At 42.2% G+C, this 24,080-nt stretch overlaps 1 protein-coding gene across 1 annotated transcript in view; it reads right to left on the bottom strand.

Annotated features, from left to right (window-relative positions):
• The window catches only part of ADAMTSL3 (ADAMTS like 3), a 333,594-nt gene that overhangs the window by 22,211 nt on the left and 287,303 nt on the right, over positions 1 to 24,080 (bottom strand). The window contains exons 24-25 of the mRNA XM_040642874.1: positions 2,664 to 2,846; positions 404 to 520 (exon numbers count right to left, since the gene is read on the bottom strand). Coding sequence (XP_040498808.1) covers positions 404 to 520; positions 2,664 to 2,846 — 300 coding nt within the window. The remainder of the gene's footprint in view (positions 1 to 403; positions 521 to 2,663; positions 2,847 to 24,080) is intronic.

Raw genomic sequence — 24,080 nt, 5'->3', positions numbered from 1 at the left:
ATGCATAACAAAGTTAGTAAGTATAGGGGGGAAAATTCACGAAAAAAGAAAAATAAAAGAATTGGTTCCAGAATTTTTAGCAAATCTTCCCCCTGTGAATATTTACCAAGTTGGCAATAGTTTTAAAACTGGAAAGCCAATCCCTGTTTTATCACAAATAATGATGCACATTTGGGATATGAGCTCTGGGGGCTTCCTCAGGAGTGATTTGTTTTTCAAAAACGTTTCAATATGGAAGGAACAAGCTGAGCCACAGAAGACTCAGGGCAATGGGAAAGCTGGCCAAGTGCCTAGGAATAATTTTACTTACTGAGAAGTGCAAAACATGGAGCCCTGCAGCTAACTCCCTTTCCTTGCACAGGCCTCACAAATGGCAAGTCCCTGAAGAGTTATAATCTCTAACCTGGAGGTAGGGGTTCTCCTGTTGGGTCACTGCTGTTGGTTCCAGCGCTGGATGTCTGGAGCATATGCTTTTTACGGTCCTTGGGAAACACGCTTTTACTGTCCAAACGTCTTTGTTCTGACAAAGAAAAAGAAAAGAAAAGAAAAAAGGAGCCCTTGTTTTCCAGTTAAACAATATCTAATCCTCGTCCCGGCTTGAGTGTCCGTAAAGAAGAAAACTACTAGGAAGTCAGGTTCTCCCAAAGCAGTGCTCCATCCTGGGTGCTCAGCTCACACAGATCTGGGAGTTACGTGTGGGTCTGGGTGTGGGGGGTGCTACAGGGGTTTATTTAGAGCAACTCTGCTAACACGTAGTGTCTCTGCATGTTTTCAGGGTTTATAGCCTAATAAGATGGAAAGAAAGTGGATTCACCAAAATTCCCAAAGGGACTGGAGGAGGCAGCCGAGAAGGGCAGAGCTCCTGCACTCAAGAGGAGCCTTGGCAGCAGGAGAATGAGTGAGGTTTCATAGGGGACCTCACGTGGTGGGGAGGGTGGGCTTTCAGGAAGGCCACGAAGCTTTAAGAGCAGGGTGGTGGAGGAATGCCATGTATCGTGACGTGTAAGACATTCTGGATTCCTCTGTCAAGTTAAGCAAAGGCATGAGCTGCTTAGTGGGAGGGACTCTTGAGAGAAGAGGTGTGTGGGGCAGGGCTGAGACAGCCATGTGGCTTCCTGAGTGGAGAGGAGCAGAAGCAAGGAATGGGGCTGGCACTTCTCAGAGCGTGGGGAAGGCATTCAAGAACCAGACCGGATTGGCCAAGCCCATCAGTTGAAAATCTTCCATTCCAAGATCCTAGAAGACCACGGCGGCTCTTTGGGAAGAACGCTCAAAGAGAAGGGTATATATTTGGGCTCCAGGAAAACTTTCTGTGAGTTGTGGGTCTCCTCATTTATGCAGTGGGATTAAAAATGACTGCCCCCAACCCTGTGCTCTTGTAACTATCAGAGGCGTTAATGAAGACCAAAGTGGTTTGTGCATGACAACTGCTCTAAATCCCCGCACTGGCATCTCCACCTGTGCGTATCCCTGGGCACCTCAAGCTGCCAACAAGAAAAGCCATGGAGAAGGCTCTTCCATCATCCTCTCGGTTCCACAGTGGATTCTATAACAATCTCATACCAGGTCTGCCAACAACTCAAGTTCATTCATTTGTGAAACACCTTTTTTAACACTCACTACACCTGTGTTAGGCGCCGGGGATACAGAGAAGAATGACAAATGATCCCTAATGCCCATCTGATTGACTTTGGTCATCAACTCTCAACTGGTTCCAAACCCTGATGGGAACGTGGAGTATTTTTTACTGAGTCCTAAAACCTCAACAGTTTAAAGCCCATTTTGGTGACAAGAATTTGTTGAACTCCAGAAATTATCCCTACAGATAGGAGAAGAAGCAGAAGCAGCTTGTCATCCTGGGCCAAGGGGCACATTGTAATGAACTTCTCCAATTGACATTACTGACCCAACTGTAAGGTGTCTTAAGACGCAACTGATTAGTATTTACTGAGTACCTATTATGTGCCTTATTACTATATTGTATCTTCAGGAATGCAAAAAAAAATCACTTATGGTCTCTATAATTAAAGAATCTGCAATTTAGCTGAGGAAACATAAGTGAAAGAGGAAACATATCAGAGAGCAACATGTGTTTGGACTTCATCAGATACCAACTGGTTAGACCAGAGAAAAGAGGTCAAACAAAATCCAGAGGATTCCCACAGGAGGTAGGAACTCTTCTGTAAGGGACAGAAGTTGGCCCTACATTTCTCCAAAGAGGAAGGCAGTTAGGGACACTTCTTTGGAGAGCAGAGTGTCTGGAGGTTGTACTTCTGAGGAAACAGCATGTGGGAGGGGGAGTCTGTTGGATCATAGGACAGGAAACCATGTTGACCCGAACAGAGCTCATTGGTAGCTTGGAATGAGGGCTGGGGTGAGCAGATAAGCAAACACAGAGGTAGAACATGAAGGGTCTTGATTCTAGGCAGAAAAGTTTATATGCCAGTGTAGGTTCTTGGGCAGAGAAGTATTAGCAAGAAAATCACAGGCTTCTAAGAGAAGAACTGGTAGGACAAAATGTCAGATTTAGTGTAAGAGACAAGCCATGGTTAAAACCATCTACTGTCCATCTTGTTTACTCCTCAATTCCAGAATCGACAAGACTGGGTCCTGCTTTGTACATATCAGAGGAAGCACTCGAACCAGAAGAATCTGACACTTACCCAGCAAGTGGAGTACAGATGTTGCCATTGCCTTTCCAAGAGCATTGGTGGCTGTGCAGACATAGGTTCCTTCATTTTCAAGGGAAACGTTCTGCAACAACAGGGATCCATTGAAAAGCAAGGAAATATTGTCACTCAGAGGTCCTCCTCTCTTCAACCAAGTTATATTAGGCTGAGGGACACCTTTGGAATAAAAACAAATATGACAAAGGCAAATTCCTTTAAGAATAGGGCCACAGAACCATATGACAAATAGCATTTAGCATTTTGACCACAAGTTAGCAAATGGGCTTAACTGCATATAATAGAACAGATTCTGTTTCTATCGCTCCTCGATGGCAGGTAGGGGATCCCAGTAAAGCAGAGGGCTCTGGTCTACAGTGCACCTGACTGATGTATGTATGTAGGCCAACAGGAGCCAAAGAGCGTTGGATGGCTCCGTATCACAAAGGGAAGAAATACAAAGCTGAGTGGGCGTAGCGGGAGAGTGGTTGGAAACAGGAGCTGGTGGAGCTGGAGGCAGAGACAGAGAGAAATGCCCAGTGCTGAGTTATCATAAAGAAGTCTCCAGAAAGCAAAAATATCTAATGGGAATCTTTAAGTTACTTGCTGCACATCGACAACAAAATGTCCCTCCTTCAGAAAAAATACAAAATCTTTAGGGGAAAAAAACCTGTTCATTGACACTTTGGTAAAAGAAGATAATTTCAGGGAATACCAAGTGTTGAGTTTTGAGTCTGGGTTGATGTAGCGAGGTGCAGAGACATCTCTGGACACAGAGGAGCATGAGAAATAGAAAGAATTTCTTCTCCCCAATCTTGAGAAGTCTTAGTGTTTTGCTGGGATATGAAATGCAAAGCTCAGAGGAACCTATCTTGGTTTTGAAGAGCTGGGGCAGCCTCAGAAGATCCTGAGATCCAGCTATAGGTAAGTGGTTTTGGCGATGTGCCCTCCTCCTCAGTGCTCTGCTTGGAGGCAATGTGCAGGCCTGGGGAGGCTTTCTGCCAAAAACCAGGTGTCACCGCTATCGTCACGACATTTGCAATGCTCCTTACCGTAGGCAAAATGCATGCCCCATGAAGGCTGTGATACCAACTCCCCCAGTTTGTCCCTGCCCTGGGAAGCAGGTCTGGTTAGCTCCAGCTTACAGCTGAGGAAGCTGGCCAAGTCAACACTAGGCCGGAACCTAAATACCCAGAGAAGTGCTCATCACAAGTACATCTGCCTTTCTAGTTACTTCTACAGATGCATACACATGGAGGGGTCGAACTTTCCTGAAGTCACAGGCTAGTAAACGTTGGAGCCAAGATGCACACCTACATGGTTTATTCCAGAACTGATCTCTTATGCACAATGTAGGTAAGTCTGGAATATTTCTTTCTTTTCTTTTTTTTTTTTTTAAGATTTTATTTATTTATTCGACAGAGATAGAGACAGCCAGCGAGAGAGGGAACACAAGCAGGGGAGTGGGAGAGGAAGAAGCAGGCTCATAGCGGAGGAGCCTGAAGTGGGGCTCCATCCCATAACGCCGGGATCACGCCCTGAGCCGAAGGCAGACGCTTAACCGCTGTGCCACCCAGGCACCCCTGGAATATTTCTTGATAAACTTATTCCTAGGCACCTTAATAGTGTTTATTGCCAAAGTAAGCAGATGTTTAACAAATATATTTTATGGTTGTTTACTGCTGACAATAAAGCTATGAACACTTGCATATTTCTCTTGTGTTGTCATCTTATTGACCTTCATTACAGCTGAGCCTGGAACAATGTGGGGGCTAGGGATGCCGACTCCTCTCCCCTGCACAGTCAAAATTCCATATGTGAGTTCTGACTCCCCTCAACCTTAAGTACTAATGGCCTGCTGTTGTACAGAAGCCTTACCAGTAGCATAAACAATCAACTACATGTATTTTGTGCATTATATGTGTTATAGGCTGTATTTTTACACTAAAGTCAGCTGGAGAAAAATGTTGTTAAGAAAACCATAAGGGATGGGACACCTGGGTGGCTCAGTCAGTGAAGCATCTACCTTCGGCTTAGGTCATGATCTCAGGGTCCTGGGATCGAGGCCCGCATCAGGCTCCCTGCTCATCGGGGAGCCTGCTTCTCCCTCTGCCTGCCATTCCCCCAGCCTGTACTCTCTCTCTCTTTCTTTCTCTCACAAATAAAATCTTTAAAAAAAGAAAACTGTAAGGGAGAGAAAATGCATATACAGGACTGTACTATATTGGTCAAAATAAAAACAATCCACTTAAAGGTAGGCCTACACAGTTCAAACTTGTGTTGTTTAAGGGTCAACTGTGTTTTGAATAGTTTTCAATTGATTTGTTTGTTTGTTTAAAGGTAAACAACCAGACGTGCCTGGGTGTCTCGGTCAGTTAAGCATCTAACTCTCCATTTCAGCTCAGGTCATGATCTCAGGGTCGTGAGATCGAGCCCCGCGTTGGGCTCTGTGCTGGGCATGGAGCCTTCTTAAGATTTTCTCTCTCTCCCTCTCCTTCTGCACTTCCCCTGCTGCTCATGCTCTCTTTCTCTCTAAAATAAGTAAATAAATAAATATTGAAAAAATAAAAGGCAATCATATCTATACATAGTGAAAATTTTCTCTCTTTTACTATTGTGACTGTCAGTTATTCTGTTTCTGTTTTCTTCTGCTTAATATACTTTTGTACAATTTTTACAATTTTCTGTATAATTCTATTTTGGAAAAGTCTCTTGTAATCATATATCATTAGGTTTTATTTGGAAACCCAATCTAAGAGCCTTTGCTTTTAACAACAATGTTAACCTTATTAATATTTAGTGTGATTACAGATATATCTGGGTTTACCTTGTCATTGTTCTATCCTTCTGATTTTATGGGCCTTTGACATTTGATTATCTTTCCTTTGTTCCTTTTTGTCTTGTAAAGTGGAAATTAAGTGCTGCATTTTAAGTTCCAATAATGTTACAATTTACTTTAAAAAATAAACGAATTGACAGCAATTTAGCAAAATCTTCCAAAATTACAATTGCATTTGTCCTCTAAACTAGGAATCCCCTCTTCTAGGAATTAATGTTATCAATACACCTGCATACAAAATGTTCCACTCATGCGGTTATATAAAGGCAACACATTGGAAACAAGTCACATATCCAACAACAGGGACCCATGAACTAGCTTATAGTGTATCAGTGCAATCAAATATTGATGCTGTACTCAAATTACTGAAAGAAAAATGTGGCCAACCAATAATATACCTAGCAAAACTGTCCTTTCGAAATGAAAGAGGAATACTTTCCCATACAAACAAAAGCTGAGAGAGTTCATCATCACTAGACCTGCATCATAAGAAATGCTAGAGAATCCTGCAAGTTGAAATGAAAGGACACAAAACAACAACACAAAAGCATATGAAAGTATAAAACTCACCAAAAAAGGTAAATATATACACAAATACAGAATACTATAATACTGTAATGGAGCTGTAGAAATCATTTCTAACTCTAGTATAAAAGTTAAAAGACAAAAGGAGTAAGACTATAAAGGTGAAAATTTGTTAAGGGATACTCAACGTAAAAACATGTTAAGTGTAATATCAGTAACATAAAGTGGGAAGATGGAGAGGTACAAAGTGTAGAGTTTTTGTGTTAGATTAAAGTTATGTTGTTATCACCTTAAAATAGCCAATTTTAACTATTAGATGATTTATGTAATCCCACAGTAGCCACACAAAAAATACCCATAGTAGATAGGCAAAAGAAAAAAAAAGAAAAAACCCAAAGCCTGTCACTATTAAAAAAAAAATCAAAAAATCACAAAGAAAGATGGAAATACAGGAAAAGAGACAAAAGGACCACAAATAAGATAGAAAAAAAATTAACAAAGTGGCAATACTAAATCCTTACCTGTCAATAACTACTTGAAACATAAATGGATTAAGCTCTTCAATTAAAAGGCACAGGGTGGCTGAACTGATTTAAAGAAAAGATCCAACTATATGCTGCCTACAAAAGACTCTCTTTAGAATTACAGACACACACAGACTGAGAGTGAAGGGATGGAAAAAGATATTCCATGCAAATGGTAACCAAATGAGAGCAAGGGGTATCTATACTTACATTAGACAAAATAACTTCAAGTCAAAAACTGTTACAAGATATAAAGATCATATATACTGATAACAGAGTCAATTATTCAGGAAGATATAACAATCATAAATATATATGCACTTAATATTAGAGCACCTAAATATATAAAGCAAACATTGACAGATCTGTAAAGAGAAATAGATAGCAATACAATAATAGCAGGGGACTTCAATATTCCACTTTCAACAATGGATAGGATGTCCAGACAGAAAATTAATAAGGAAACAGTGGACTTGAACTATGCTATTAACCAAACAGACCTAACAGACAGACATAGAATATTCTACCCACCAATAGCATAATATACATTCTTCTCAAGCGCACATGAAACATTCTCCAGGACAGATCACATATTAGGCTACGAAACAAGTCTTAACAAATTTAAGAAGGCTGAAACCACACCAAGTATCTTTTCTAACCACAACGGAATAAAACTAGAAATCAGTACCAGAAGGAAAATTGGAAAATTCGGGTATGTGGAAATTAACCAAGACACTCTTGAGCAACCATTGAGTCAAAGAAGAAACCAAAATGGAAATTAGAAAATACCTAATACAAATGAAAATAAACATACAACATAGCAAAACCTGTGGGATGCAACAAAAACAGTACTAGAAAGGAAGTTTATAGCAATAAATGCCAATGTCACAAAAGAAGGAAGATCTCAAACAACCTAACTTTACCCTTCAAGGAACTAGAAAGAGATGAACAAACTAAAGCCAAAATTAGAAGGAAGGAAAAAACAACAATGACAACAACAACCAAGGATAAGAATACAAATAAGAAAAATAAGGAATAGAAAACCAATAGAAAATATTAACAAAAGTAAGAGCTGTTTCTTTTGAAAAGATAAACTAAACTGACAAACCTTTATCTAAACTTACTAAAAACTCATAAGAGGATTCAAATAAATAAAATAAAAAATGAAAAAGGAGACATTAAGACTGATGACACAGAGGGTGCCTGGGTGGCTCAGTCAGTTGAGTGTCTGCCTTCAGCTCAGGTCATGATCCCAGAGTCCTGGGATGGAGTCCAGCATCAGGCTCCCTGCCCAGCGGGGAGTCTGCTTCTCCCTTACCCTCTGCCCCTCCCCTCTGCTCATGCTCTCTTTCTCTCTCAAATAAATAAATAATATCTTTAAAAAAAAAAAGACTGATGACACAGAAACCAAAAGGATCACAAGAGACTATTCTGGATAATTATACACCAAACCTAGAAGAAATGGATACATTCACAGAAACATACAAACTACCAAGACGGAATCATAAAGAAACAGAAAAGTTCAACAGATGTGAATAATGTACAAGAAAATTGAGTCAGTAATCCAAAATCTTCCAACAAACCAAAGTCCAGGACCAGACGACTTCACTGGTGAATTATACCAAATCTTTAAAGAAGAATTAATACAATCCTTCCTCAAGTCCTCCAGAACATTTAAGAGGAAGAAATACTTCTAAACTCATTTTATGAGGCCAGCATTGCACTAATACAATAGCTGGAAAAGAAAAAAAAAACACTATAAGAAAAGAGAACTACAGGTTAACATCTCTGATGACTACAGATGTAAAAATACTCAAAAAAATACTAGCAAACTGAATCCAACAACACATGAAAAGGATCATCTAACATCAACTGGGATTTATCCTTGGGACACATGCAAATTAATTAATGTGACAGGCCATATTAACAGAATGAAGAATAAAAACCACATGATCATTTCAAAATATTATATATATATATAATATATGTTACATTTATATAATTAAAATATTTAAAATAAAATTATATAATTAAAATATATAAAATAAAATATTATATATATAAATATATATGTATATAATAAAACAGATGAAAGACAAACATAAGACTTGAAACTGTAAAACTCTTAGAAGAAAACACAGGAGAAAAGCTTCTAGACATTAGTCTGGCAATGATTTCCTGGATCACCAAAAGCATAAGCAACAGAAGCAAAAAATAGACCAGTGGGACTACATCAAACTAAAAAGTTTCTGCACAGCAAAGGAAACAAGAAAATGTAAAGGCAACCTACAGAATCCGAGAAAATATTTGCAAGCCATTTATCTAGTAAGAGGTCAAATAAGGAACTCCTACAACTCAATGGCAAATAAACAAATAACCCAATTTGAAAATGGGCAAAGCATTTGAACAGACATTTCTCTGAAAACATAAGACATCCAACAGGAACATGAAAAGATGCTTAACATCACTCATCATTGGGGAAATCAAAAGCACAAGGAGATATAACCTCACACTGGTTACAGTGGCTGTTCTCGAAAACACAAAAGACAACAAGTATCAGTGATGTGGTGGAGAAACTGGAACGCTCTACACTGTTGGTAGAAATGTAAAATGGTACAGCTGTTTTGGAAAGTAGTATGGAGGTTCCTCAAAAAATTGAAAAAAAAATTGAACCACCATGTGATCCAGCAATCCCACTTCTGGATACAGAATATATCCAACAGAATTGAAATCAGGATCTCAAACGGTCTCTGCACTCCCACATTCACTGCAGCTTTGTTCACAATAGCCAAGATAAGAAAACAACCTGAATGTGTATTGACAGAAGAATGGATTAAGAAAACATGGTATATACATACTGTGGACTACTGTTCAGCTTTAAAAAAGGACATTCTGCCATTTGTGACAATATGGATGAATCTGGAAAACATGCCAACTGTAACAAGCCAGTCACAGAGAGGCAAATACGGCGTGCTTCCACTCAAATGGCTACGATAGTCAAGTTCAACTGGGTGATGGACATGAAGGCAGACACGTGATGTAATGAGCACTGGGATGAATGAAGACTGATGAATCACTGGCTTCTACCTCTAAAACTAATAATACGTTATATGTTAATTAACTGAATTTAAATAAAAATGTTTAAAAAATTTTTTTAAAATAAAATAGTCAACTTCACAGAAGCAGAGAATAGCATGGTGGGTACCAGGGGTCAGGCAGAAGGAGAAACTCAGATGTATGGTTCAATTGGTACTAAGTTTCAGCTAAAGCAGAATGAATTAGTTCTAGAGATTTGCAGCACAGCATTGTGCCTATCGTCAACAATACTGAATTATGCACTTAAAAATGTGTTGAGAGTAGATCTCCTGTTAAGTATTCTTACCACAAAGAAAGGGGCACACAAGTTAAGTTTTGGAGGTGATGGGTATTACCTTTGGGTGTATTACCTTTGCTGTGATGATAGTTAACGAGTATGCATGTATTCAACCTCATCAAATTGTATATATTGAGTATATGCAATTTTTTTGTATCTCAGTTGTATTTCAATGACACAGTTTTAAAAAAAGAAATGTTCTCAGCTGAAAACTACAAGGTATAGAATGGTGTGTTGAATATACTAACTTTTATATAAGAAAGAGAAAAAAAAGTATTCATGCTTGCATAGAGAATCTCTGCAAGGATACACAAAAATCTAATGAGGGTATTTAGCTGGGTGTGTGGGGTACAGGTGCAAGGGGAGGGTGGACAAGGAGTGGGAATGGGGGACTTTTCATTGTATGGTGTCCTTTGAACGCCTTACCTACCTCCAAATTTTAAAAAGTCAGTTAAAAAACTCAAATGACATCTCCTAGATCCCCAGTTCTCCTTCTAGGATGAGGAAAGGTGAAGTTTTCCCTCCCACATCTTTCCCCCACCCTTTTCTTTTCTTCTGACAGAAAATGGGATTTGAAATTCAGGTCATTTTACATTATTACTTTTCATTATATATCTTCTTTTAAAGACTTTTTTGAGACTTGCAATCTATTTTTAAGTCACTAAAATAAACTCTTAGCTTCTGTATTTAAATTGTTCCAATGGATTATTATGATTGCTTTCATACTGCAATGTCTCCATGATCATAATGCAGATGCATTTCTTGCTTGACAGGGCAGCATCCTGGGAGTATTTTCCCCACAAAGGTAGGTCAGTGGGTAGGATGGATTATAAATCCTTGAGCAGGTGAGAACGTTTTCTCTTCTCCTAAGAAGCTGCTTAGCTTCCAACAGAATTGGAGCGTTGCAACGCACTCTCCTCCCCACTGCTCACTCTGCCCATGGTCATCTGGGCTTTCACACTGTGAAGGAGTCTGAGGCAAGCCCATTTTTTATTATCTTTTAAGTAATCTGTTGTTTCCTTTTTTCTTTTTGGATTCCTGCAGGATTCTTTCTATGATTAAAATTTTCAAAACTTGCCTGGATCTCATCAGGAGATAGTATTACTTGCTCATCAGTTTTGCCTGGAACACCCTGGGGCATTCTGTCTGTAAACCAGTCATTGTTTCCATTCAGTAAAACTTTCTCCTCTCCCCTCCCCTCCCCTCCCCTCCTCACCTCCCTTCTCCTCCCAGGAATCTTCCTCCCTCTCTCTTTTCCTGTCTCTCTCTCCCTCTCAGTTCTGTGTGTGCTCCTTTTGCTCCTTTCTCTTGCTCAGGAATACCAATTAGTGGTTAATCTCTCTCCTCCACATCCATCACCCAGGTATCACTGTTTTTAGCTCTCTGCTCTTCCGTCGGCATTCTGCAAGCAATTCTGACCTTACTCCTACTTTGCTCATTTCCTTTTATTTCCAGAGTTTTATTTTCTGCTTCTAGTATTGGTTTTATTTCTGATCAATTTTTAAAACTCTTCTTTCCAGCACTATTTTTATTTCTGCCTCTCTTCTAGCTGGTTCCCCCAGCTTTGTTGGACTATGATGGACACATAATGTTGTGCACGTTTGGCGTGTGCAGCATGTTGGGTGGATGCCCTTGTATGTTGCAAAATGACTGCCATCATCGCCTTTGTTAGCCAACACCTGAATCGTGTCTTATAGTTACCATTTCTTTTTTGAGCTAAGTACATTTAAGATCTACTCTCTTAGCAACCTTCAGTTAAATAATTAAATTAACTAACAGTTTTATTTTTTAAGATTCCTTTTTGCTTTTATCTTGCTTTGCTAGAGTTTTGGGGAGACACAACACATAGACTACCTTACATTTACTCTTTTCATACAGTGGATGCTTTTCATGTGCCTCTTGAGTGTTCAACATCATTTTTGCTGCATAACCTCGGCGTTCTGACTCAGAGCTTTAAGGAACAGAAATTCCTCATAGCCTCATCCAGGTCCAAATGGACACTTTGGCTCCCAGTGCTGTCGATGCTTGGGGTCTTTTGCACACTTTATTATGATTTAAAATGGCAACATTAGGAGGAGCAAATTTTCTGCCTAAAGACCACAGTAGTGAATTTGTGGTTTCCTGAAGGTCTTAGACCATATTGCTCAAAACTGACAACAGTAAGGGCAAGAGACTATGTTACACTATCTCTTGGGATCCCCCTCAGCTCTAAGATATGCATGAGATCGATTTGTTCATTCATCCACTCACCCTCCCTTTTACATATTTATTCAGCTCGTGTTTTTATGTGCTTTCTATGACCAACACTCTTTAGAGCATCATTACTGCATTAGTCTCAGGCCTCCCCCAGTTGGCTGTGAGGACCGCGTCTGCATAAATGAGTGAACAAGGGAATGGATCTACTTGATGAAAATCATTGTATCTTGAAGATACATCAGCGTGACTTTTTGGTTATTCACGGCAATGTTCTCTTCCAAACAGAGAAGGTAATAAAATACGGACCCTGTGGTGATATCTTCATACCTTCACACACAATTATTTTGGACTCCATGGTAATTTAGAGAAGGGCTGTCTTAGCTAGGAAGAAAATGACCTCCTTAAACATGTTGATTAAAAAAGTGAAAACCATTTCAAAAATCTCTTCAAACACTTCACCAGCCTCCACGTATGTGAATTTAAGTTATTTACTAATTCAAGGAGATTCCTTTAAGAGCTCCTATTGAGTAATTCGTAAGTGACTAAGCATTTCTGAAAGCAATACATAACTTTGAAAACATTATAATTCAAGAATCTTAATTAATTCAGACTTACCTCCTGTAACCAGTCTAACAAAATGGGATTTTTCTCAAGTTAGAAAACCTCTTCCAGGGAGAGACCCTCAAGCCTTTCAGATGCATTGGCTTCTTCATTATGCCTCCATGGTAAGAAGCGCGTAAGCAACAGTGCTGTCAATTCTAACTTGAAAGGGGTTTTACTTAAGGTCTCTAGCCAGGCAGACCAAGCCACGTGGGGGCCTCATTCAGGGAGAAGGTACAGCAGGTGCCTTGGCCCAGAAGCACATTCTTCACACGGAGTCCATTAACCTCAGCTAGGTCCACAGATGGACGTCAAGGTTCCATGAACTTTTTTCTACCTCTAGCAGACGTTCAGCACTCCCATCCACTCTGAACATAAGCAACAAACTAAGGTAGCAGTATTTCTGACTCTGCTGCTAATGGAAACCACAGATAAATATTTCCATTTCACATGACAATCGTTACGGATATCTCAGAATATCTTTGATGCCACAACTACTTCGAAATTATGGTAGTTATTGGAACTGATGCTAGATTTCGAATTGAGTGCGTGACTGGAAAGAAGCACTTACATTATTAGATCACAGCTTTTTTTTTTAAAGATTTTATCCCAGGACCCTGGGATCACACCCTGAGCCGAAGGCAGACGCTTAACAACTGAGCCACCCAGGCACCCCTAGATCACACTTTTGACTAACATTTTCGTATCTGGATTTTGATACCTGGTTTTCTTTAGAATATGATGTATTTTATTTTCTGCATTTGAAAATACTATTCTGAGCAGCAGCTCCACAGGCTTCCTCAGCACACTCCTGCTCCTTCGGAGGAGCATGAAAGAACACTGGGGCTGCAGACGTGGGGGCGAGGGAGGTACGGGAGGAGACAAGGGCAGAGAAGGGGCAGGTGGGGAGGGGGCTCAGATCACAGCCCTGCAGGTCTCTGGGAAGATCTGGCTTTTATTCTAAAGGCTTTGAGGAATGACATGAGGTCTTTTGAAGAAGAGTTTTGAGTGAACAGATCGCAGGGCACGAGGGCAGAGGCAGGGGGATCACGGAGAAGGCTGTTAAACAATCCAGCCGAGAGATGATGGCGGTGTGGACCAGTGTGGCAGCAATGGACGTAGTGAGCAATGGTCAGATTCTGGATATACTTTGAGGGTGGATATATTTTGAAGACTCTGACAAAGGAATGGGGGAGGGAGGCGGCTGACAGATAGAAGAATGTGTGAGAGGGAAACATGGATCAAAAATGGCCCAAGCACCTGAAATAATGACATCGCCATTCTCTAGGATAAGAAAGTCTATGAGAGCAGCCCATTTGGGAGCAAAACTCAGGAGTTCAGTTTAAATCTGTTAGGTTTGAAACATCTGGTACTCATAGGGAGATGCTGAGCAGGCCCTGGATCTGGTCACCTAGAGCTTAGAGGGGAGGTCTGGGCTGGAAATATAAATTTGGGAGTTGCCGGCATATTGATGGCATTTGAATCCTGGAGCACGGATGAGGATGATAAGGGAGTGAGGAGAGCTCGAGAACGGAAAATGTCTGGGACTGACTCTCGGTCACTTCACCATACAGACCAGAGAGATGAAGTGAAAGGAGCACAGGGGGCTGAAAAGGAACAGGTACCTGGCGGGAGTAGAATGGAGAGTGGTTTCCCAGAAGCTGAGAAGAAAGTATTTCCAGAAGGAGGGAATAAGCAATTGTCAAAATGCCAACACCATCAGGATGGCTAAAATCACAAAGACAAGCAACAACAGGTGTTGGCGAGGACATGGAGAAAAAGGAACGCTCGTGCACTGTGGGTGGGAATGCAAACTGGTGCAGCCACTGTGGAAAACACTATGGAGGTCCCTCAAAAAATTAAAAATAGAAATGTCATAGGATCCAGCAATTCCACTATGGGGAATTTACCCAAAGAATATGAAAACACTAATTCAAAGGGATATATGCATCCCAATATTCATAACAACATTATTTACAATAGTCAAATTATGGAAGCAGCCCAAGTGTCTGTCAATAGATGAATGGATAAAGAAGATGTGGTGTATATATGATTACTACTCAGCCATAGAAAAGAATGAAATCTTGCCATTTGCAACAACGTGGATGGAGCTAGAGGGTATTATGCTAAATGAAATAAGTCAGTTGGAGAAAGACAAATACCATATGATTTCACTCATATGTGGAATTTAAGAAACATGAACAAAGGTGAAAATAAAAGGGAGACAAACCAAAAAACAGACTCTTAACTAGAGAACAAGCTGGTGGTCACCAGAGGGGAGGTGGGCGGGGCCCTGGGGGCAACAGGTGAAGGAGATAAAGAGCACATTGTCATGAGGAGCACTGAGTAATGTATAGAATTGTTGCATCACTATATTGTACACCTAAAATTAATACAACACTGACTATTAAAAAAAAACATAACAAAAACTGATGGTCCTCCTGGACCTGTGCCATCAGCACGGCCCCTGCATGCCTGAAACCCTGCACGTCCCAGACCAATGCCATCTCCCTTCCCCTCTGCTCCCCATCATCATTACAGTGCCCCCTCCAGCCAGTCACCCACCTCGGAGCCTCAGAGCCACTCCTGGCTCCTGCCTTCTTATTCTCCACGGGTAATTTGCCACCAAGTTTGTAAAAATCATTTCTCACTTAGAGCTCCCTTGGATCCCAGCTCCTGTTCCCCATGGCCACGGTCATTGCTCTAGCTTAGGACCATAATTCTTCCCTTAATTACTGAAACAACCTCTCGGCTAGCTTCCCTACTTCCAAACCACCTCTTCCTGTGAGGAGAGAGGGAGCAAATGCTGGCCCCTGCCCGAATCCAGAAGCATGTGACCCTGGCAGCACCAGTCCGGCTCTAACCCCACTCCCCACCCCACCTCCTAACCCTTGGGCTGCATCCCTCTTGCCGCAGACTGGGCACCACAGTCAGTTCAGTGTCCTGTCAACAAGTCTGCCCTGCCTGCCTTCTGTCCTTACTCATGCCCTTCACTCGTCTGCAGTGTTCCCACCTTCTCATCTGGGTCCACTCCTCTTCATGGAAAGCCCTCGGGGCTTCTCTGCCACTGACTTGCTGGTAGTCCCCTCCTGTTTCCTATACAGTCTTATTCAGACACTGTTGTGTTTGCAACACTGTATCATGGTCAGTACTACAGCCTTCTGGGAGTTCCTTGTTGTCAGCTGGGCAGCCAGCAGGTGCTCAGCAAGTTGGCTGAGTTGGAAGTGTTCATGGCCTTTGCATGGATGTGTATGTCCCTCCCCTGCTCCCCACTACTAAATCCCTATGGGGAAGCCCTCACCCCCTGTGTGACAGTATTTGGAGCTAGGGCTTTTGGAAGGTAACTAGGTTCAGATGAGGTCATGAGGGTGGGGCCCTCCTGCCAGGATTAGCGCCCTTTATAAGAGGAAGAAACCAGAGTGTGTTCTCTTTGTCCCTCCCTCCCTCCCTCTCACTCTCTCCTTCCCTCCCCCTCTCTTTCCTTGTGCAGAAGCAGAGAGAAGATGCCTTTTATGAGCCAGAAAGGGGCCCTCACCAGACATCAAGGCTCTGGCACCTTGATCTGGGACTTCCTAGCCGCTGTAACTCTAAGAAACAGACGTCTGTTGGTAAAGCCCCCTATCTATCATATTTTATCAGCCTGAGTTTTATCAGAGGAGAATTTGGCTTTGGGGGTGTCACCTGTCATGAGACTCACCTGTCCTCGGGTGCTTATGGTACGCACTTTGTTTAAAAAAAGAAAAGCTCCCCACATGATTTTTTTTAAGTCCATTTTGGTCACTAGTTATTCTGAAACATGGTTATGTCCTAGATGCTCTAAGTCCCTCATGCCTTTGCTTACATCACTTGGTGTAGGCAACAAGATAAATCCAACTCAGACCATCCTCCCCCACTCAAATCCCCTACACCTTCAATTAGTCACGAATGCATTCATCCAGTGAGTATTCTGTAAGTGTCCAGTGTGTGCCAGGACTCTGCCAGCTCCTGGGGTCTTAGCCTTGCTGAAGGCTGAGCATCAGCTTTTTCTGCCTTTAGGCTTTCAGGAGGGAAGGGAGGGTAAGACTCCCCTCTCGGGGGGGGCAGCCTTTTTCCCCCATGAGTTTCCTCTGGACTGAGATAAGCAGCCGCACCTCAGAAGCCCCCGAGCAGTGCCTTACACAAAGCAGGCTTGCTGAAGGAAATTCAATAGAACCTACAGGTTGGAGAAATGGTTTTGTTCTATACAACTCCAGCTGTCTTCTAAAGAGGCTGGATGCTTTTCCTTCAGGACATCTTGCAAGAGTTTGATGCATGCATTTGCAGGCAAGAGTCACATAACAGGGAGAGAAGAATTTGGAGTTCCTACGGCAATCCTGGGGGTTGGAGTAAGCAGAGGGAGGATGGGACAGAGAACAGGGAGCCATGGGATGGGATAGTTTCACCACGAGCCCTCAATCTTCAGCCTTGCTTTTAAAAGTTGCCAGATGCCTGGTATTCATGGATGTTTTTCTATGAGCAGAAACCAGTCAAGGAACTGAGTTTTGTATCCCGGTCAATGGAGGGCAAGAGAGAGAGCATATGAGGTCACTATATGCGGGAGCCAGAGGCAGAGTGTCCAGGCCAGGGTAAGCCCCCAAGAACTGTCAGAAGTCAGTTCCAGAAGTCTTCAGCATTTCCAGTCTCTGGAACTGACAGGGGTCAGAGATAACCCCACTTAAACCTCCACCGCAGAGTGGCGACGGTATGATAGTGAGTTTACACACAGTGATATTCCACCTGTACCAGAAAGTTCAGAGAACAGAACAGAACTTGGCAAGTTTGGAGATGCAAAAGGAGACACAATGGTCTCCAGTGAGGAGGGAAGAGGAGGGAAGGTCTCTACCGCAACTCGGCACCTAGAAGCATCGTTACACGTGTGAACATTTTCAAAGAACGGAAGAAGCCAGAGGAAATTCAGATGGGATTCTTCATACTGCTGTTCTTTATGGTCTTTCAAAATAACAAATGTTTGCTCTGTTGAAACAGCTACAAGATGTCAGAAATAGTTTAAACTTATTTATCTAACCTCAAAGACAGGTTATTTCCCCTAAGACATGGAGCTCTGAAATACTCAACGTTCCGTTTCCACAATGCTGAAATAGTTTTTGGAAGGCAAATGTTGTGGGAAAAAAAAAGTTCAGATCTGGAGGGCTGTAAAGCATGTGTTGCAGAAAGCCTGCACCTCTGGGTGTCTTTAAAATGGTCATTGTTTAAAAACAAATATCCTTCATCCTTGAAAGGCCCATGAAACATTCCACACTGCAGAATCCTTGGATGATTCCAGACTGCTCTAAAAGACTGGATTTTTATATCAGTGTGTCCTATATATTAAACCTGTATGTTTTTGTTCATTTCTTTGTTTCCTCCAGCTACTCAACACTCATACAATATTCTGGGGGTTTTTTTGTTTTGTTTTTTTTTTTCTACACGTGATGATGGAAAGTTGAAGCTACCATTAGTTACCTCCAGGGGCTCTGAAGAAATGGTGCTGTCAATTTATAGGATAAGAGGCAAATTGAACACAGTGTAGACAAACCACAAGGGGAGTCATTACTAATAAATGAAACAAACAAGAGCTCACAGTTTCAGTGTCAGAGAAAAAAAAAAAAACCCTCAACACTCCCAGCACAAGGAGTGTATACTCTTCCTCACAGTGGGGTCAGTCTTCACATGTAGTAAATTGCGTACGAAATGTTCCCATTTTGAGTTAACTGCATACCCTTCTGTTCTTTTTGGCAACACGTAGTAATCTATGCTTTTTGGATATAAAGAACTAGCCATCGATGATGCCATATCCAGAACTTCCTCCAAATATAAGGCTGTGGTTTTTACCAACCACAGGAACTCTCTTGAATAGCTCCTAAAGTACTTTCTCTTCTCTAACAAAACGATGTTAACAGATTGACATAATCAGGTCCCCAAGCAATTTTATCTGAAGCATTAGAAACAATCTGGGTCACAGCATCTATCCCCAATTCCATATTCAAGAGTCTTTCCCCAGAGCCTTTTAAAATGTTTCTTCTGACATGGAGGAATGGTGTCAACAAGTCTCTTTCTGGTTTGGTCATCCCTGACTTCTGCTTTGCTTGGGACTGGACAGTTCTCGTCACATCTCAGGAGCACTATACAGCCCACTGCTGGATACTCTCCTCCAGAGCCTTGTTCATAGGCTATAAAGGGCCCATGAGAGTTATTCCACATGTTATCTCAAAACCAAGACCCTCCAGTGGCTCCTTGAAGAATAAGACTCAAAGTCAAAGCTGGAGCAAATCAAGCACAGTGATGTATACTGGGGCTATACAAGTGGTGTAAGCCACTTGCTCCGGTACAGAGAATTCTGGAACAACAGCTCAAATGAGGACAACCTTGGACTTTCTGGAGGCCCTTTCTGATCAACAGCAATTTTGATCATCAATCAATGTAACATCAGGATGCAGATGAACAAATAGCTATGATACGGTCCTCAAAGGCTACATTGTAAGTATTGCCTATTCGGAAGTCATGCACCATGACCTTAGAGTTGGTCCTGCTGCTGTCACCAGCAAACTCAAACCATCAGCGGAGCTCCTGAGGTGACATCCCAAGCCTGGGCTGACTCTGCAAGGTTCCCTTTCCACCTCCCTCAAGGATCTGGCTCTCTTCTTATTTTTCCAAGCGCCCCCACTTACTCCATAAAATGGCTCCTTTCTCCTTAGGAATGGTGGGGATTGAGATTCAGTTTTTCTAGCTCCAAAGCTTATACTACTTTTGGAGGATAAAGGTGCAAAAGCCCTTTCAATTTATGGGTACCAAGTGCTAACAAGAGCTCATCCTCCATCCCCGGGGACTTCACTGTTCCCCAAACATGCCTCACTGTGTGTAATGCTAAGATTTTCTATGTGTTCCTCTCTCCACTGAGGATTATTTGCTATTCTCTTTTACCACTTGGAAAATTTCTGCTCATTTTTTGTTGTTGTTGTTGTTTTTAAAGATTGTATTTATTTGAGAGAGCGAGAGAATGAGTGGTGGGAGAGAGAGAGAGAGAGAGAGAGAGAGAGAGGGAGACAGAGAAGCAGACTCCCTGCTGAACAGGAAACCCAATGCAGGGCCAGATCCCAGGACCCTGGGATCATGACCCGAGCTGAAGGCAGACACTTAACCTACTGAGCCACCCAGGTGCCCCAATTTCTGCTCATTCTTAAAGATCCATTGTAGGCCCTGTCTTTTTTGACCCTCTCTGATGCTGAAGCTGATTCATCCTCTATGGACCTTTGACCACTGAGGTCTCAGCTGTTGACAGGCCTGATTCCACCTTCAGAATGAGCCCAGAGCATGGATGCAGGCCCTGCCACATAGCTCAGCTTCCCCTTCACTCCTTATTGTCCACTGTTTCCTAAGGATATCTCTCATTTTGAAATAACATTTGAGATAAGTCCCAGGAAACTCTTTGGCCCCATTTACTGGCTAATGGATTGGTTTGTAACCTTGGATACACATTAGAATTGCCTTGGGGACTTAAAAAATAACAACATTCTCAGGCCATACTACAGATAAATTAAATCAGACTCTCTGCAGTAGGGTGGGTGGGGTGGGAGGTGATATCCAGGCCTGTCCATAATCAAATGACTTTAGTATACCATGTGTCAGTCATGAAAATGAATACATGGCTGTTGCATTATCAAATATATAACCAGGGGGAATAAATGAAAAGATAAATGAAATCAATGAAAAGATAAGAAAAAACAGAGGGGCGCCTAAGCTGGGATGTTAGTACAGATGCTGAAATTCTATTTGGGTCCCATGGTGTTTTCCCCACAAGGAGTATTTTATTTCCATCACCAGGTCCTGAATGCCTTTTGCAGATTATACCAAGAAGCCCTCATGCTTTTTTAACGTCTGGGAGTTGAATTCCAAACAAGATCTTCTCTCTCTCAGTCTGCACCCTGTGTGGGTCCTGCGGCCCCTACTCTAGGAAGACACAGTTGGGGCAAAGGAGTGAGAGTGGATGAATGGGTCATTGGAGGGGTTTCACTAATTCCGTGTGTTTTATACAGCAGGTATTCCTCCAGCCTCCACGGCTATCCTGTGCCCTCTGTCACTGTCTGCGGGTCTCACAACATACACAGTAAGAGGCTGAGACTCTCAGGGACAGACGGCAAGTGAGAGCCTTTCTTATAGGGTAAGTAGAGCGATTGGTTGGATGTTGGCTCTTGCCAGCTTTTAAAAAAAAAAGCCTCCCAGCTGTTTACTAGCAAATCTCATAGAGGTCTGGGAAACTGCACCAGCTGCTGAGGAACCACGGCCTTCTGAGGAACCAGGAGAACACAGGGCCAGCCTAGAGCCAGCACGCAGGGACTCATGGAATTGGAGCAACTTATTCTTTAGAAACTTGAGCTTCAAAAGATCACCAAGAGAACAGCTGAATCTGAAAGCAAAGAGGACACACCAACCCAGCTCCTGCTTCCTGGATCACCACGGGTCTGTCGTATACAGATCAATAGGCCCAAACAGGACCAAGTCAGGGCCACGTTATTAACCTTAAAATTTAGGTGGGCTTCATAAGTCTTCACATCAGAAACATGGTAATGAAAAAAACCATGAGGTGAAAGCTATATTAAATCTGAAACAAGATATAGTTGTAGAAAGGCTATATGTTATTTTGGGAGCAGAAACATGCCATGGGTCGTAGGCCCTACTCCAGTGTTCCAACCAGTGGCTCTCAAACACTGTTAGTAGCAGAACCAATTTAATTTTTTTTTTTTTTTGTAGAAGGAAGTCCAATTTTAAAACTATAAAACATAGAGGTTGTTTAGTTGAACTGTATGTTGGGGGAGAGGGTAGGTAGGGCAGAAAGGTAAGACTGGGGTCCTTGAAAAAGCTCCATGAACCCACAGTTTGAAAACCACTGGCTTCTCTGCTGGTCTACTGATGGTATACAGAAGAAAGGTTATTTGCAGACAGGGAATGAGTGGGCCCTGGATGTGAAATTACGTGATAAAAAGCCTTATGGGTCAGTCTGTCTTCATCGTGTCAAAAAGTGAAGACTAACGTGGGGCTGGATGTCTGTGAAGTTTGGGGGACAGAGAGACATACTGGTGGGACTAGAGACAGAAATGGGGGGTGGACAACTGAGGATGAAAGCAGTGTTGTTGATAACAGGACCAAACCACAATAGCTGTGATCTGGAGGCTTGAAGCCACAGCATGACTCTGCAGACATACACACCCAAGCACGAGGCTTTTTGCAATAAGTATGAAATTTGATCGGTTCTAGAATAGCCCTTTCCATTTCTCATCTTGCATATTCAGCTACTTTAGTCAACATTTCTTGCTACTTCTTGATTGTATAGAGACTCATGTTTTCTCCACATGGGAAACTGATGTGGATCAGAGATGAGGAGAAAAAACATTGCTCAAGGTGCACCGAGAAGAGAGCTTCAGCAGCTCTTCAAAGAGCAGAAAATGGTTTTACAAATGAGTCTTTTTAATCCACTACCTCAGTAATCCAAATAGGAACACAAAGAGGTCTGGGGCAAGCCCATCAAGGTTTAGGTGAGGGAGTGGGGAGTCATGACCAGACAGCCCATGATTTGCCACGTCCCTTTCTTGTCCCTGCAGTGACAGTGGAATCAGGTGTCTGGGTGGGGCCTCCAGCAGCCCGGGCGCTGAGCCAGCTCACTCAGGCACACCCCTGACCTAACACCGGCTGGCCTCTCCGTGTACTCTCCCTGGGCCCTCCCATCTCACACCATGGGGCAGTTCTGCCGGGGAGGTTGGGGCCTGCTTGCTGCCTATACCTGAGCCTCTGACCCTTGTCCCCAAGCTGTGGCACTTCCTAATTCCCCCGTCAGGCCTCTGTATTAGACACCCTTCTCTCTGGTTAGCACTCTGGGGTTCCCGTTCTTCCGTCTCAAGTCCAGATTCTCTTCCTCTTGTGTCTCTGCATGTTTGACTCAACTGCTATGTGCCAACACTCCGGACTGGCCTGGGAAAACCTACGTCCCAGATCTCCAATTAATGACACATCAATTGCTAAATGCCAGATATGCCTTCTCTCCCTCCCTCTTGGACAAATCAGGAGCATTTAATATCTTGAGTAACTGGTCCAACAATCCAGCTAATGACTGTATTCCACTGATTTCAATCTATGGCCTTCTGTAGTTTCTTTCCCCTCTAACATTTCATCCACGCTGTAGGCAGAACGCTCTTTCTAAAACACAGATCGGCTCACACCGCTACTCTGCTTAAAACTTCTCTTGCCTCCCCACTGCAATGAAGTCCAAGGGTTTTAGGCTGCCATTAAATGCCCTTCACAGTCTGGTCCCAGCTTATACTTCCAAAGCCACCTCTTCCCACTCTCCTCCACACTCCCTGTTTTAAGTCCCACGGATCTGACTGTGGTTTTGCAAATCAGCCAGGAGCTTTCGCGTTTCTGTGCTTTTGCCCATAGGCTGTTTCTTCTGCTTCAAATGGCTTCCTTTTGGTTCCAAGTGGCCTGGTTGTAATGTCATCTGTTCGGTAAACCTCTAATCCTTCAGAAGCCTTAACTATTCTCTGCTGTAGGTGGCTGATGCACTTCATAAACACTTAGATTGCTGCATTTGTTCTCGCATAGCTTCCTTGTCTATAAAGCTGCAGACGCCAGGTCTTATTCATCTCTGGACACTGAAGAACTAGATCGGGCTTAGCAGATGCTTAGTGAATGCTTGCTGAATGGATGGGAAAATGCATGGAATTTCCAATCACCCATGATTGATTGTTTGGTTGAATACGGCATTAAGAGAGGAGGAAGCCTGGAAGATTTCCATATCACAGGCAGAAGTAGGAAAAACAAGGGATGGGTAGTCTTTTTGAGTGGGAGCAAAGGTTTTAAATATACTTAAAAATAATTTTAGCAAGTTTAAAGATAGTATATGGCTTAACAAAGAGGTAAGCTTAATATAGAAGAGGGAATACATTTCAAAAACCACAGGTTGAGAAACATAAATTCACTTGAATATGGCCAAAGCAACAAAACGTTTAGTTCATCAAACAGGAGCAAGCAGATGATCCCCAAGTTTCCTTTTTAAGTATTCTGAAAATTATACGCAAAATTGTATGCGTAAATGTATTTTTCTGGAGCAAAGGTTATTTATTTTTTTTGAGAGGATCAAAGAGATTAGTGATTTAAAGATGTTACATCACTACCATTGAACTCCACACTGTGTAATATAAACCAATGGTTGATGGGGGAAAATAATTGTCAGAGAGATGAGCTACATATAGGAATTTAACCACATAATCTTGCTGCACCACAAAAATGTTCTCAAAATCCTCCCCTGTAAGGGAAATTATTAAACCCAGTAAAAAAAAAAAAAGTTA

This window comes from Ursus maritimus, unplaced genomic scaffold (assembly GCF_017311325.1).
Source record: "Ursus maritimus isolate PB19 unplaced genomic scaffold, ASM1731132v1 scaffold_27, whole genome shotgun sequence".
In the NCBI taxonomy this organism is placed as follows: Eukaryota; Metazoa; Chordata; class Mammalia; order Carnivora; family Ursidae; genus Ursus; species Ursus maritimus.
Note: the sequence above shows the minus strand (reverse complement) of the source record. Positions and strands in the feature narration are given on the sequence as shown.